Source organism: Macrobrachium nipponense, chromosome 48, assembly GCF_015104395.2.
Source record: "Macrobrachium nipponense isolate FS-2020 chromosome 48, ASM1510439v2, whole genome shotgun sequence".
Lineage (NCBI taxonomy): Eukaryota > Metazoa > Arthropoda > Malacostraca > Decapoda > Palaemonidae > Macrobrachium > Macrobrachium nipponense.
Genome location: NC_087223.1, coordinates 6,590,600 through 6,606,302, shown reverse-complemented (window position 1 = coordinate 6,606,302; position 15,703 = coordinate 6,590,600). Strand labels below are relative to the sequence as shown.

The window sequence follows — 15,703 nt, the reverse complement described above, 5'->3', positions numbered from 1 at the left end:
TATTTTTAACATTTAAGCTTAATTTTAAGTGTGTTTTAGCAAACGTTAATAATCTTATGCCAAACTTATCTTCAACATAATTTCTTTCATAGTCTTTACCACAATTTATCACTTGACCCAATTTTAGTCAGTTTCACCAGATTTTCAGTAATTAACTTTCATCTCCATTGCCAGTTTTCACCAGATTTTCTGTAATTAACCCTTTCACATCCCTAGTTAGTTATAAGCTTCTTCTCTACAATTAATCCTTTCACCAATATTGTCAATTATCACCAAATTTCCAGTAATTAACCCTTTCCCGCCCTATTCAGTTTCCCTGTCACATCACTGTTTTCATTGTAACGTCACTAATTAACTTTTTTAACTCCCTAGTTAATACTCATGACCTTATCTGTAATTAACCCTTCTGTCTCCGTCCACCCTTCCAGGATCCGGCCCCAGATAGCACGGGAGCTCATCGAGATGTGTCGGGTGTGCACGAGCGTGACCCCAGACGAGCCCCAGGTGTGGCTGGGGTCAGACAAGGCCTTCACCTACGACTACGTCTTCGACATGGGCACCCTGCAGGGGGAGGTCTACGACACCTGCGTGGAAGGGCTCATCGAGGGATGCTTCGATGGCTACAACGCCACCGTGCTCGCTTATGGCCAGGTAGGGATAAGACTCTGTACATTCAATTTTGTGCTGATCTTCTACCAAATTGTTGCAAAGTTCTCCCATTCTCACCACACGTTGCAGACCAGCACGGGCAGGACCTAGTACACAATGGGCGCAGATGGTTTTTTGGGTGAGGCATCTTTCGATCGAGTCATTGATTGATTGCTTGGTAAAGACTTATGACTCTCGTTTGAGTCGTCTGTCTTTCGATTAAGTCATTAATTGATGAATTGGAAAAGACTTTCGACTCGCGGTTGAGTCGTCTGTCTTTCGATTGAGTCATTAATAATTAATGACTCAATCGAAAGACAGAAGACTCAACCGCGAGTTAAAAGTCTTTTCCAATTAATCAATTATTGATTAATTGGAAAAGACGTTCGACTCGCAGTCGAGTCGTCTGTCTTTCGATTGAGTCATTAATTGATTAATTGGAAAAGACTTTCGACTCTCGGTTGATTCATCTTTCAGCTGGTTTTGACTATCCAACTCTGTCTATATTTATTCTTGCACTAAACTGTAACGAAATTATAGCACCGGTCTCCCGTTCTCCCTACACGTACGGACATTTATGGGTGCAGATGGTGTAAATTCAAATCACCTTTCATTGAGTCATTGATTGATTGATTGGTAAAAGACTTTCAACTCCCTAATTCTGTATATTTAATTCCACTTGAAACCAAAGTTTTTCTCTAGCCCGATTCTCCCATTCTCCCTACACATACAGACCGGCTCGGGGAAGACCTACACCATGGGCACAGGACTCGAGGTGGACTCCAGGGAGGACACTGTGGGCATCATACCCCGGGCAGTGGACCACCTCTTCAGGGGCATAGAGGAGAGGAGGGCGGCCGCCAAGGAGGCGGAGACCACGCCCCCCGACTTCAAGATTACCGCCCACTTCATGGAGCTTTACAACGAGGAGATCATTGACCTGTTCGAACCCGACTTCAGGGTGAGTGAGAGTGAAGTCCTTTATGCGACCCACACCAGTCGACTATAGTAGATCCACATCAACCATGCATCTAATGCCTAGGCCAGTCCTTTACAACACTCCTGATTGGCTGTTGATAAGCTAATCACAGGGCTGGAAACCCTCCTCAGTCTCTCGAGAGAGTTCACACAGGCTGGATGTAGTATGTTCCACCTCCCCTGAGGAATACTTTTGAAAGACGTATCACTTAGGAGAGGTAGAACTACACCCTGCCTATGTGAACTCTCATTGGTTACTTATTAATGTTTATTTATTAATTTTGTGTCCTTATGATGAGCTTTTCCATCTTAGTCAAAATTTTATTATATATTTTTTTCTATTTTTCATATATTTATATATAATGAAAAATTTATTTATATATATATATATATATATATATATATATATATATATATATATATATATATATATATATATATATATATATATATATATTATATATATATATATATATATATCTATTATCATATATATATATATATATATATATATTTCCATTTTTCATATATATATATATATATATATATATATATATATATATATATATATATATATAAAGTATTTGAGTAAATATATATTCATTATTTATTTCATATTAAATGTCTGTATAATATTAGTCACATATTTTTCAATTTTTTCTTATAGTATATATATATATATATATATATATATATATATATATATATATACATATATATATATATATATAATATATATATATATATATATATATATATATATATATATATATATATATATATATATATATATATATATATATATTTAATTCTTATTAATGAAAATTCAAATGACACTAAAATAATTCCAGTAGCTGAAATTTGTCTATATATGTATATATATTTGCTAATGAATTAAATTTGTATTTGTTTATACATTTGTTTATATATTGATTTACATAATAACACCACCACCTACCTAACATACTTATACATCTTACCCGGCACCTTTCACCTTCTCTTACGTACCTATCCACCCCTTTTATTTATCCAATTACCTCCATACAGGCCCCATACAACTGTCCCATACATCTCCATCACATTACGTATATCACACCCCACCTCCCTACAACGGTATTTTTACCTTCAGAAACCAGTATGTCGCTTTTTTGGCAAAGCGACAAAGGTATAACGACAATTCTTATTTATTTTCTTTTTCACCCTTCTGGGTGGTATATATTAAACGGCTTTCCTACGGTTAGGAAAGTATACTGTAATTAACTGTGCCAAGTACTGTTATTTGCGGTGGTGCTGTTATTATTGCCTACTCGGTAGAGGTGTCTTCAAGGTGTCTGGTGGAGAGAGAGAGAGAGAGAGAGAGAGAGAGAGAGAGAGAGAGAGAGAGAGAGCTTTTTATTACTGCCGTTATTATAGATTATTTTATAATAATAATAATGATAATAATAATAATTAATAATAATAATAATAATATTATAGATTATTTTATAATAATAATAATAATAATAATAATAATAATAATAATAATATGCTTTATTTCAGCTCAGGGCAATATACATTGAATATACAAAATACAGACAGTAACATACACAATCTAGATACATGAGACGATAAAAAAGAAAAATTTCGTTGGTATATACTGTACAATTTCATTTACAACGTAAAATAGTATTTAAAACCATAAATTACAACGCCTAAATCCCCCCTCAAAAAAAAATTATTATTTAAGTCAACAAATTGCCATTGTTTTTAAAAGAAAGTCTAGTTTATAACAGATAAACCGTTACTTTTAAACGGTAACACTTGATCACAAACATGAAACCGTCTTAACATAGACTCTCATTTGATATGACAGTTGGTTTGTTTACATTACTTCCTCTTCTTCTTCTCCTCCTCCTCGGCAATAATTGTAGCAAGTGATGATGACGCCACGTTCTCCCTTCACCCTTCCCGGCTCGCAGCGTCGTTTGGCATCACGCTTCTCCAATGTTGTCTCTTTAAAAATTTGAATGAGTTTAAAAGGAAGGATTCTATGCAGTCGTAAGACCCTCCTCCCCTCCTCCACTAGACTGATATTTAACGAAATATGACCCTTATTATAAAATGACATACGGTCGAGGTTCGCTTGCTAGGATTGTCATGTGTTTTTTCCCCATCCTCCTCCCCCACCCCCGCTTTAGACTTTTAACGAAATTAACCTTTTTTCTAATCGGACAAAAGGTCGAGATTCCCTCGCTAGGTTGTCATGCGTTTTTTTTTTCATAAACGTCTACTTGATTGTGTTCTTGGCAGGGGAAAATCGTTCTTATGTTATCAGTTCTTAAGGGTGGAAATCAACCTGGGATCAATTGATGTCCGTTACTCTCCCACGTCTGATGGAGATAAAGGATGCATCATGATTGAGGAGATGTAACTGATGCAGTCCATATTATTGTTGTCTAGGTTTTGTATAAAAACATGGTCTAACTTTATTCCACATTAGCAGGATGGTATATGAAATTTAATCATAAGCTATCAAGTCAATTCCTCTTTATGGAACTGAAGCATATCGATTTTGAATACAAATGAGATAAAAATTAACATAAATAATAGGAGGAATTTTTATCACATCACTGTGATTCATATACAGGCATTAGGCTACAAATGTCCTTTAATATCCAATTTGGTCTACCTTGAAATGAATATATTTTCATATATGTTAACCAAAGGTGAATTATTTAGTCATGAAAATGTTAATTCCGAGGTAGACCAAATTGGATATTAAAGGACATTTGTAGCTTAATGCAAATAATAGGACATATAACACATTGAAGCCACAATACAATAGCCCCAGAATTGGCTCAGAACAACTCCTTCCACTGTATACCTTCCTTTATACAGGCAGTCCCCGGGTTACGACGGTCTCGGCTTACGTCGTTCCGAGGTTACATCGCTTTTCAATTATATTCATCAGACATTATTTCCATGGTTACAACGCATGTCCTAGGGTTACGACCTCTACAAAGCTCATCTGGCAGATGAAATATGACACCAAAAATGCAAAATAATCAATATTTGAAGGTTATTTTGATAAAAAATGCCATAAGAATGCAGTTTACATAGTTTTCAATGCACCCAAAGCATTAAAAGTAAGGTTTTCTTAGGATTTTTGACGATGTTCCGGCTTACGATGATTTTCGGAACCCCCGTCGTAACCCGGGGACTGCCTGTATAATGTTTTTCCCATCTTGCTTTACACCCTTTCCTAACAATTTCATACTTTAGCTGCAAGGTTATCCCTCCTGTTAAACCTTTCAAAGTTTCTTTAAAACCTTTCTACACTCAATTTCCCTTTCAGCACTGAACAACCTCTTAGGTCCCAGCATTAACTTGGCCTCTGGCCTAAACTTTATGTATTCCATTCCCCTAGGCCTAACTAGTAACTCCCCTTCCATCAACAGGGATCGGGTAAAGGTGGAGTTCGTATCCATGAGGACGCTGGCGGGGGGATATACGTCACGGGCATCTCAACGCGCACGGTCACGTCCATGGAGGAGACGATGCAGTGCCTCAGGGCGGGTGCCTTGTCTCGGACGACGGGTTCGACCAACATGAACACCCAGTCCTCCAGGTCGCATGCGATATTCACCCTTCTAGTCAAACAGCAGAGGTTGTCTCCTATACAGGTTAGTTTTGTTAAAAGTGACATAAGATGTTAATTGTGTTGTAGCATAATATAAATAGTGGATTCTATATGACATTATTGATAGAGGTGTTATTAATGTTGAATAGTATATTACAATATTGTTCTTGGATCGTACATATAATTTTTTTGGGACTATGGCAGAAATATATTAAGGGAAGCATGAAGTGTTTGTCCTTTAAAGTTCTACCCTGTTTCCAGTGCATTAAATATTTCTTTATTATATACGTATCACTATGTACTGTATGTTCTTACAAACACAAATGCATATGTACAAAGATGAATGAAAGATGTATAGTTATGGTGATCTGTTAATTTACTCCCTTCCAACAAAAATAATTGTTTATTATATATATAGTATATATGTATTGTAAAACTGTAGGAGTGTATTTTATTTGTTTTTTAATCAGCAGTATTCAAAAGTTGAATATGACAGTATAACTGCAAGTTTGGATTTCTCCAAATCATCCCTTTCAAGAGATTTACAGTTAATGAGATGTATATATCTTAACCTTCCCAGTTTAATAAAGATATTGTCTATTGCATGAGAGTATGGAAAGGGAAAACACCTTTACATTAGGAAAAGAAACTAAACAAACATTTCATTTCCAGGACCCAGAAAACCCCGAAGAAGTCCCTGAGTTCGAAACGCTAACGGCCAAGTTCCACTTCGTTGATCTGGCAGGATCAGAACGTCTGAAACGAACTGGAGCCACTGGTGAAAGGGCTCGGGAGGGAATTTCCATTAACTGTGGACTGGTGAGTCATTGTATAGTGGCAAGATTAGTCAAGCAGTAGTGTTAGGTATTAGGCGTTGAAAGGAAACCGTTGTATTATGTGTATAGTAGGTTGAATACACTTTAGGAATTACGGTAGATATTACCTTTAGAAATGTAGATCTTTAAACAGTAAAGAAAGAAATATTTTAAGTATGTAGTAATTAACAAAGAGCGTACTGTATTTCTTTCATAATACAGAAAGAAATAGCTGAACAACATCTTCATCTTTTGTAAACTAAAAGCATTTGAAATAACTAAACAACATCTTCATCTTTTGTAAACTAAAAGCATTTGAAATAACTAAACAACATCTTTGTCTTTTATAAACTAAAATCATATGAAAAATAGCAAAACAACAACTGTATCTTTTATAGATTAAAAGCATTTGAAACAGCAAAACACAAGCTTTTTATTGTGCAAACTAAAACCATTCTAAGAACTTAGAAATAAACTCTGCACCACCAACAATACACTGTCGTTTCCCCCCTACAGCTAGCCTTAGGAAATGTGATTTCAGCTTTGGGGGACATCAGCAAAAAGGCATCCCATGTCCCTTATAGGGACTCCAAATTGACACGCTTACTTCAGGATTCTCTTGGAGGTGAGTTACAGAATGCAAGGGTATGAAGGATTCTTTAAAGATTTGTGTATTTCTGAAGCTGGAGTCTTTGATACAAAATTATCCGTTTGTAGTTTACCAATTTCATTCATGTTTATCTTTTCAAACTGTATTTCATTCTTACATAGTATGACACTACTGTCTTTGTAATAATTTAAACTTAAATTTAGTGTGAATACAATTCCATGAACCAGCATAAGTACTTACAAAGTACAGTTTACAGTACCGTGCAAATAAGAATAATTTCAGAGTATTATTTACAGTACTGTGTAAATAAAACTGATTTTAAAGTATTGTTTACAGTACTGTTCAAGTAAAGCTGATTTCAAAATACAGCTTACCATACTGTGTAAATAAAATTAAGTTCAAAGTATTGTTTCCAGTACTGTTCAAATAAAACTGATTTTAAATTACTGTTTATAGTATTGTGCAAATAAAACTCATTTCAAAGTATGTAGTATTGTTTACAGTACTGTGCAAATAAAACTGAGTATGAATTACTATTCAAGGTACCATGCAAATACAACCAAATAACTCTACTTAAACAAAAGGCACAGAATACATACAGATATAGCCCAGAATCCTTATCCCAAATTCATCTCCGCAGGCAACAGTAGAACACTGATGATAGCCTGTGTGTCTCCCAGCGACACGGACTTCATGGAAACGCTCAACACCTTGAAGTACGCCAACCGAGCTCGTAACATCAAGAACAAGGTCACCGTGAACCAGGATAAAGCCAGCAAGGCCATCGCCTTGCTACGGCAGGAGATTCAACAGCTGAAGATCGAGTTGATGGAGTACAAACAGGTGAGGGTAAAGAGAGGTAATACCCACGAAAAGGGTGACCCAGATTCCTTATTTTTCCCAGCTATGATTATTATTATTAATATTAATTGAGAAGATGAACTCTATTCGTATGGAACAGGTCCACATGGGGCCCATTTACGTGAAATTCAAATTTCCAAAGGATACGATGTTCATTTGAAAGACGTTACAGAAGGTGATAGGAAGTACAGAAAGAAGAGATCAGTTGTTGGAAAAGAATAAATAAATTAACAGATTTATAAATTTGTAGATAGCAAAGTAAGTAAATTATTAAAGCACAAGGCAGATTGTTTTGTGATAGCAGTGCGTTTCATCTTTGCTGGAACTTTTGAGGTTCTAATTGCACAACATCCCCAGGGAGACTTTTCCATCGTCCAACAGTGGGAGGAATGAAGGACCTCTGGAACTGACAAGTTTGACAGCCAAATAGAAAAAGATTTGCTGTCAAATATAGCAGCAGAACTCTCATTGTAATAATTGGTGGCTATAGTGACCTGGGAAAACAGAAGCAGAGAGTGATAGAAGGATGTTGTAAATAAACTTAGCTACCTTAGAACTGTTGGGTTCTCTCAAATAAAAAAAGATGTTGTAATGCCTTTTGAGAATGGAAAAGTTGCCATAATGAATAAAAGGGATAAATATATTGGAACTACGATGTGCTTTGATAATGAATAACTTTACTCCTTTTAATGTCTACAAAGCAACTTGGATTAAATGACAGCAGCAAATAAGCCATTATACTAAAGAGCTTAATATAATTCAGAAGAGTAGGGTTGAAAATGACTAGTATTTGTAGAAGTCTCATGAGACAGAGAGACGCAGTTAACGGGGACGTGTGGGAGAGGAACGTAAGTGAGGTAATGGCGCATGATCGCAGAAGATGGAGAAGACTGATCACAAACAGCGACCCCATATAAAGATGGGAAAAGCTGAAGATAAAGAAGATTTGTACAAGTCTCATACCACAGTACTCTTCTTATTTCATGCACAAGTTCTCTTGCAGTGATGTTTAATGCTTCTGAATATTAGTTCAAGAAACTTTTCAAGGTTAATGATTAGCAAAACCAGGAGAATTCATGCAGCAATGTCCTTCAGTTATGGTTGCATGAACCATTACTACGGTTAATGGCTCATGCAGACAATGAGCCCATGAAATGTGGTACAGTTTTATCAGTGAAAATATGCACAGATCCCTGTAGGGGAATGTGAGGTGCACTGTAGGCATTACTTAAGCTTCTTTCCAGTGACCCTCTTCTAACAAATGTGTCATAGTGCAACGGCTGGGTTTTCCTCCTGTTACACCTTTAAAACCTTTTTACTCTGTTTTCCTTTTAGCACTGAATGACCTCATAAGTCCCGCCCTCTGGTAGCAGTTGTTTCATACTGCAACTGCGAGATTTTCCTCCTATTACGTTTTTGAAGCCTTTTTGTTTTCAGTTTTCCTCTAAGCACTGAATGACTTCATCATAGGTCCTAGTGCTTGGTTTTGTCCCAAAATTTTATATTCCATTCCTATAAAACCAGGGACCCTTATTGATTTATCTTATGCTCATCCAGGGCAAACGCATCATCAGCGAAGACGGATGCGAGGCTGTGAATGATATGTACCACGAGAACCAGATGCTCGCAAGCGAGACAAACAACATGCGGAACAGAATCAAGGCTATGCAGGAGACCATCGACATGCTGACGACCAAGAACACGGCCCTCTTGGCTGAGAAGGAAACGAGTGGTTGGATCAGCTGTGAGTGTATGGGATGCGTTAGGACTCTTCAACCGTATTCTTGGTTGGGTGGTCATCTTCAAGGCCATGTTGATGTCATTCACTCCTCTTATTTCTTTTATGTTAGCTTTCCAGGTTTTTCATTGACCCTCTGCTTCTTTTAAATTACCTTTCCAGGTTTAAAATTCACTCCTGTTGACCCCATATCTTTGAGAAATCTTTACTGCTTTATCTCTAGTTTTTTATTTTTTATTTTTTACAGCTTATTGAAAATTATGTTGAAAACTCACTGCAGTTTTTACTTTCCAAGTTTTAAAGTTTGTTTTATGAAAACTCACATTGAAAGATCAGTTATTGCTTTTAAAGTTTAAAATTGACTGCCATTGACCGGAGATCTGTGAGAAGTTGATTGCTTCATCTCGTTAAAATTTAGTGGAGTTATTACTGATATTTTGCCATAAATATAATTTGTCCTAGAAGCAGAATTATGAATATAAAATATATAAATATTTCACATCTTGTATGGTTTGAACTCCATCTGTCATTATTGTTATTCAAAATCAATATTGTTATTAAAAATATTTTTGCAGAGTAGTACTTTATTTTAAATACTATTACTTTATTAGTATATTATAATGATTATCGCTGCAGCTGTAGTTCGATAATATGATACATAGTATTAGTGTTGTAGTTGTATTTCCAGAGAAACTTTGTAACACAATTTCATAATATTTCCGACAATTGCAGAAGTAATAGTTTATGATATCAAATACATTAGTACTTTATTATACTTTATACATATAATAATTATTACTGCAGCTGTAGTTACTGAGACATTGTGTAACAGAATTTCATAGTATATACATATTTCCAACAATCATCAGCTGGCGAAGACACCGATATGGCGACAGTCATCCAGGGTTACCTCAAGGAAATCGAAGACCTCAGAGCCAAGCTCTGCGAGAGCGAGAATCTCTGCCAACAGCTGAGGAAACAACTTAACAATCAGGCAAACAGACCAGCAAGACTGTCAGGCTCACCTTTGCATGTGCCTATGTCAGGTAAGTCCACAATCAGCTGTTTTTATAACATAGTAGCATAAGTCTTGAAATGGAGAAACAAGTCCACAGTTATGTATGGGTACAGTTATACTATTCAGAAATAAATCTCTACAGAGAGCTTTTGGGATGGATTATGTTAGTAGATACAAATGCATTTAGAAATAAATCTGTACAGAAAGATTTTGGGAATCTGTTCGATTCCCTGAAAGCTCGATGTACAGATTTATTTCTGAATATATTTGTACATGTAGAGAACTGTTTCTTTGTTTCTCCAATTAGCTGTTTGCTAGGAGTTTTATTTTTATCTACAATTCAATGTGGAAGTTTGTCTAGTGCAGTTATGGAATCTCCTCATCTCCAAATGTTTAAGCAAAGAGTATATTTGTTCCTGCTTTAATGACGTTCTCTTGAATGCAGGCGCATTGGTCTCGTTTTGTATTCCATCATTTTTATTTATTTATCACCCTTTCCTATAACTCATCCCTCTCTGCAAGCTGGTTTTTATTTTGGTCTGTTAACTCTGTCCATAAAGGTCTTCAGCAACGAACTGAAAGAAAGGAAGTGGTTTTTGTAGCAGTTCATAGTGAGAAATGCATTCGTCAAAATTGCATACAAATGGACATTATGTGCCTTGTTTGTGTGTCTATTTCTTTTAGGTGAAGGTTTTTTAATGTAAACAATTCTGAAATTCTAACCACATATTTAATACCTTCCCATCTGTGATGGTATTTATATTTTTACTCATGCCAAGTAGACTTTTTATGTAAAATACTAAAATTAAAACCACAAGTTTAATTCCTTTTTGTGTGAGAGTATTCATCATTATTTAGTAATATCCATTTTTTATGTAAAATTTCAAAACTAGAACCCCTGATTTAAACCCTTCTTCATTCGCAAAAACAGGTTCAATGTTTGGCGTCATGGACGAGCCAACTCAGAGCTTCACCGAGCTCATAGAAGAAGCCAAGAGAGACCTCACCAAAGATTTGCAAGTCATGGAAAGAAAGAAACGAGTATCGGAAGGCTCTGGGTCGGCTGACGACGAAGAAAATGAAGAGGAAGAAGGAGGCGCCGACGATGACAACGAGGAGGACGTGGAAAGTTCTGATGAGAGTGGAGAAGACAAAGGTGGGTTGTTGTTGTTGTTTAATCTTATTTGGTGTTCATTAAGTTGGTAGTGATCTGGTCTGGTACCACTTTAATTCATTTTCATTCATGATTCATTCCGTCAGGAATTTTGGTCGTGATCTGGTCTGGTGGTTAAAGGCCCCTTTTTCATATAAGAGTGACAAGGAGGTTGCTTAAGAATGAAAGGTTATCATGAGATCGTTTATTTAATATGCTACAACTTTTCGTGTATACCTTGAGTCCTCAGAAAGAATATAAATATATTTGAGCTTCAAGCAAAGACTGTAAGGATTACATTCTTTATATAAAATGGTCCTACAGAGCCCCTTTGACAAAGGCAGGACCTTTTAAAGGAACAACCTAAAATATTAAACAGTAATGTAGACTGTGCTAGTGTTAGTCTTGATACTTATAGCTATAATCCTTCTCACATCATTAAAAAAGCATCGTATAAGTTAAGCTACAATTGTCTGCTTGAATATATCTCTATCATATGGCAAAGAGACTGAACATGGTCATATTTCACAAATAAATTCAGTACTGCAATTGCATAAAGAACCTTTATGTCATCAGTGGATAATGTCCTCACTCATTTTGCCTTGCTGATTTGCAGAAACATATTGCTGGGGATTTTACAGTAAGGTCCTAGTTTAATTTCGTTTTTTGTTCCATGTTGAGATGAGCTTCCAGTTAGACTGTTTTCAAGTAGAATGCTCTGGCTTGCTTACTACTAATATTCTTACAGAGATAGGTGGCTTCATTTTTCAAACCACAAATCTTATTTGTTAGATAAGTTTTTGGATTAATGGTGTCCCAATCTTATTAATTATACATTGTATGTCTTTGAGTTGTAGAGTGAGTGGGTAACTGTAACATTCTTTTTCAGAGAGATATAAAATACATACTAAGGCTTACATTTATGCATTTATGATAGATCTTTGAAGGTTGATGTCTAAATTCATAGATGAAACAAAAAGTGCAAATGATTGTCTAAAACTTTTACATAAGTAAGCAGTAGGTGACTAAAGGTATACAACATTATTGATGTCTCGAAGTGGAGATACTGTGTCTACAGTTATTCAGTTTAGGAACTAATAATTCATTTGTAGATCATAATGTAATATAGCTGGACTTCTTCAAGAAGAGGACTTCCATAGTGAGGGATCTATAGATATAAAAAACAAATCACAATAGACAAAACAAAGAACAAGTACTGTAAACATCCCAAAAGGTAGTCGTTGCAAATGAAGGAGATAACAGATCTCATTTCTCCCTGTTGTGAAAACCCGTCAACTTCGATGACAAACACCTTCATTCTTTGTTTATAAAAGTTACGCTTAATGCATGCGAGTCCAGTGTGCTTTCTCAACTTGCCATAGTAGTGTCGGCTAATTTGGCAAGTCTGTAACTTAGCGAGTGTGGTTTTTCTACAGTAAATTGAGACCCGTGATTTTCCTCTAGCTGATAGTTCTTACAAAGGCCTAACATGTTCTGTCTAGTTGATGGCCATATTTGCTTCTTTCGTTTTGCTTAAACAGTAGTTATAGGCAGCTTGACGTATCAGCCTCAAATCAGAAAGCCAGCAGTGTGAAATTCATTATCTGTGACAAGGCAGCTTCAAACGATTTGTTATGGTCACTGTTCTCTCTCTTCCCTTTCCTTCCAAAGCAGGTACTGTACCTGCTTGAGAATATTAAGTCACATTCTCTTTTATACAGGACATCAGTTGTATACAAAATAGCCAAATACAGAACTATAGTTCTTTGTACAAATGCAAAACAAAAACAGATAGCTATGCTACATAAGAAAGATTTTTTAAATTCTATAGCTTTTTTGTCTTTTCAAATGGTGTGGCACAAATACATTCATAAACATTTATATATAAAGTTTTTTTAGTGTACTTGAATTGAAAACAGTGTTTTAAAGATAAAATTTCATGCTCGAACATTATGGATCTTTACATACCAAACTCAAAAGGTTATTCAATATATACAACATATACCAGTGTAATTGTAGAGATGCTTTGGTTTTTAAAAGAACTAGTAGTGCCCTAGCAGAATTTAGTTTAGTGACCTAGTGCCAGCAATTATATCATCCATCTCTGTGTAAGTGTGCACCCGATGTTAATTGTGCTAGCTTGTATGTTAAAGATATCGTTATTTCCTCCCTCACGCTGCTTTCTAGACGAAGATGAGGATGATGAATCGGATGTAGAGGTCCCTGAAGGTATGACAATGACAAAGCTTTGATGAGAAATTGAAAGAAGCTTTCTTGGTATTTAATCAAGATTTTCATTGGTTCCACTTCACGTTTGATGTTGAACTGCACTTTTTATGTTCACTTTTGTTCCGAATCTTTTTGGGTTGTTGATTTTCTTTCTTATCAAGTTTATTTCTGTGATATGCCTTCATAATTTTGATGTTAATGTTGTTATGATCAGTGCATTATATACATGAAGTACTTTCCTAAGATGGATTGCAATTGTACTGTGCCTAATTTTTTATACTTTTATGATATCTTTAATACTTTTTGTACCTTTTCACCAGGTTGGTTCTCTGATATACTTTTATGATTTTGGCATTAATGCATTAACATATCGTGTACATGACATGCATTGCATTTTTAAGATGGATTACAGATCAGACTGTACATAATTTATGCTTTTACAATACCATTAATAATCAATGCTCCTAGATATAATGGTGTCATCAATGAATTGTGTACATGACATACATTTCTAATGGACTGTAATTGGACTGTTCTTAATTTATTCCTTGACAATAGCACTAATACTCTTTTTACAATCTGCAGAAAACTACACAGAGGAACTGGCTGAGTTGACGAGTGAAATCTCCATCAAACAGAAGCTGATCGAGGGGTTGGAGCAGAGTCAGCGACGTCTCGAGACTATGAGACAACAATACGAGGACAAGCTGAACATGTTGATGAACAGGATAAGAGCCACCCAGGAAGAAAGAGATAAGGTACATATTGTCAGTCTACTTAGTTGTTTATTGTTACAGACACAGCCATACTTACAAACGAGTTACGTTTCGGATGGCAGTTTGTACATGAATTGTTTGTAAGTTAGTTACTGTACTTTCCATGCCTGTAAGTACAGTGTTGTATAAAAGATCTTTTCAAATACTATTCTGCCTCCCACAGGTCTTATCGAACATCAAGTCAGGGTCGTCCCAAAGTGACGAGAAGATCAAGTCAATCAAGAAGGAGTACGAGAGGAAGATAGGCAACATGCAGCAGGAAATGAAGAAGCTCCAAGCTGCACAGAAAGAGCATGCGAAACTGATGAGGGAGAGGTCGCAGCACGAGAGACAGCTGAGGACGCTGAAGAATGATCTGGCTGAAATGAAGAAAGTGAAGGTCAAGGTAGGTTCCTTAGGTTCAAGTTGAACCATATTGAAAGGTAAGGGTTAGCCTGAAAAAAAAAAAGATATGAGGCCAGTCATTTTTACCCTTCTTTCTATAGTTTTTCATAGGGTTAGTCTTGAACAGCCTTTTTCCATATTCTTTTTTTAGGTAAACTTGGTCATTTCTCCTCTTCTTTCTATACAGACTTTTGTTGGGTTAGTCTTGAAGTACTGGATACAGTCTTTTTCGGTATTCTTTTTTAGGAACAATACAGACATAATGAGTAATATCATTCCTGTTTAAGTCTCTTCGATTTTAGAAACACTTCTGACGGAATGAGTGATACCATTCCTGTTAAAATCTCTATTCTTTGTCAGAATACTCCTGACAGAGTGAGGAATATATATTCTGTATAGATCTCGATTCATGTTCCATCATCAGCTTTTTTATGAAAGTAAATGAAAGCAAATCAGTAGAATTCAAGCCATGTGTCGATACAATTTTCCAAAATTCTCAGCTTCAGCACGCTGTTTCAATGCTACTAAGAAAAGTTCAGCACGGGCCGTTGCTTTGAGAGAAGCTCTTGCATCAGGGTATCCTCCCTAAAAGTGGCTATATGTTCTGCAATATTGGTTTGTCCTCAGCTGCATTGCAATATTTTATGTGTACAGCTGTTATCTTTGGTCTTCATACCAAACTGTATTCTGATTCTTGAAATAACCATTTGTTGAAGTGTTTGAAATTAGAATAAGAGTCAGGTTTTGATTAGGCATAAATATATGCAAGCTGCTAAGTTTCAGATACATTTAAGTGAATTTGTATTGTTTTGAGTACTTTTGGAAAGCTGTTAAGGGTTAAATCAAATCAGATCACCCACAGTTATGTTTTTAA

The 15,703-nt window shown here is 35.8% G+C and overlaps 1 protein-coding gene across 8 annotated transcripts in view; it reads left to right on the top strand.

Moving 5' to 3' along the window:
* The first annotated feature begins 408 nt into the window (after positions 1-408).
* LOC135205012 (kinesin-like protein KIF21A) overlaps positions 409-15,703 on the top strand; it is a 40,073-nt gene continuing 24,778 nt past the window's right edge. For 4 of the 8 annotated variants that reach the window (XM_064235253.1, XM_064235254.1, XM_064235250.1 and 1 more), the window contains exons 1-13: positions 432-651; positions 1,382-1,609; positions 5,064-5,288; positions 5,918-6,064; positions 6,577-6,685; positions 7,311-7,513; positions 9,089-9,275; positions 10,139-10,315; positions 11,219-11,443; positions 12,057-12,080; positions 13,628-13,669; positions 14,255-14,427; positions 14,609-14,830. In XM_064235253.1, coding sequence (XP_064091323.1) covers positions 463-651; positions 1,382-1,609; positions 5,064-5,288; positions 5,918-6,064; positions 6,577-6,685; positions 7,311-7,513; positions 9,089-9,275; positions 10,139-10,315; positions 11,219-11,443; positions 12,057-12,080; positions 13,628-13,669; positions 14,255-14,427; positions 14,609-14,830 — 2,151 coding nt within the window. In that variant the 5' untranslated portion in view covers positions 432-462. Of the gene's footprint in view, positions 652-1,381; positions 1,610-5,063; positions 5,289-5,917; positions 6,065-6,576; positions 6,686-7,310; positions 7,514-9,088; positions 9,276-10,138; positions 10,316-11,218; positions 11,444-12,056; positions 12,081-13,627; positions 13,670-14,254; positions 14,428-14,608; positions 14,831-15,703 lie in introns of all 8 variants that reach the window. The other 4 variants (XM_064235255.1, XM_064235251.1, XM_064235252.1 and 1 more) reach the window with 4 other exon arrangements.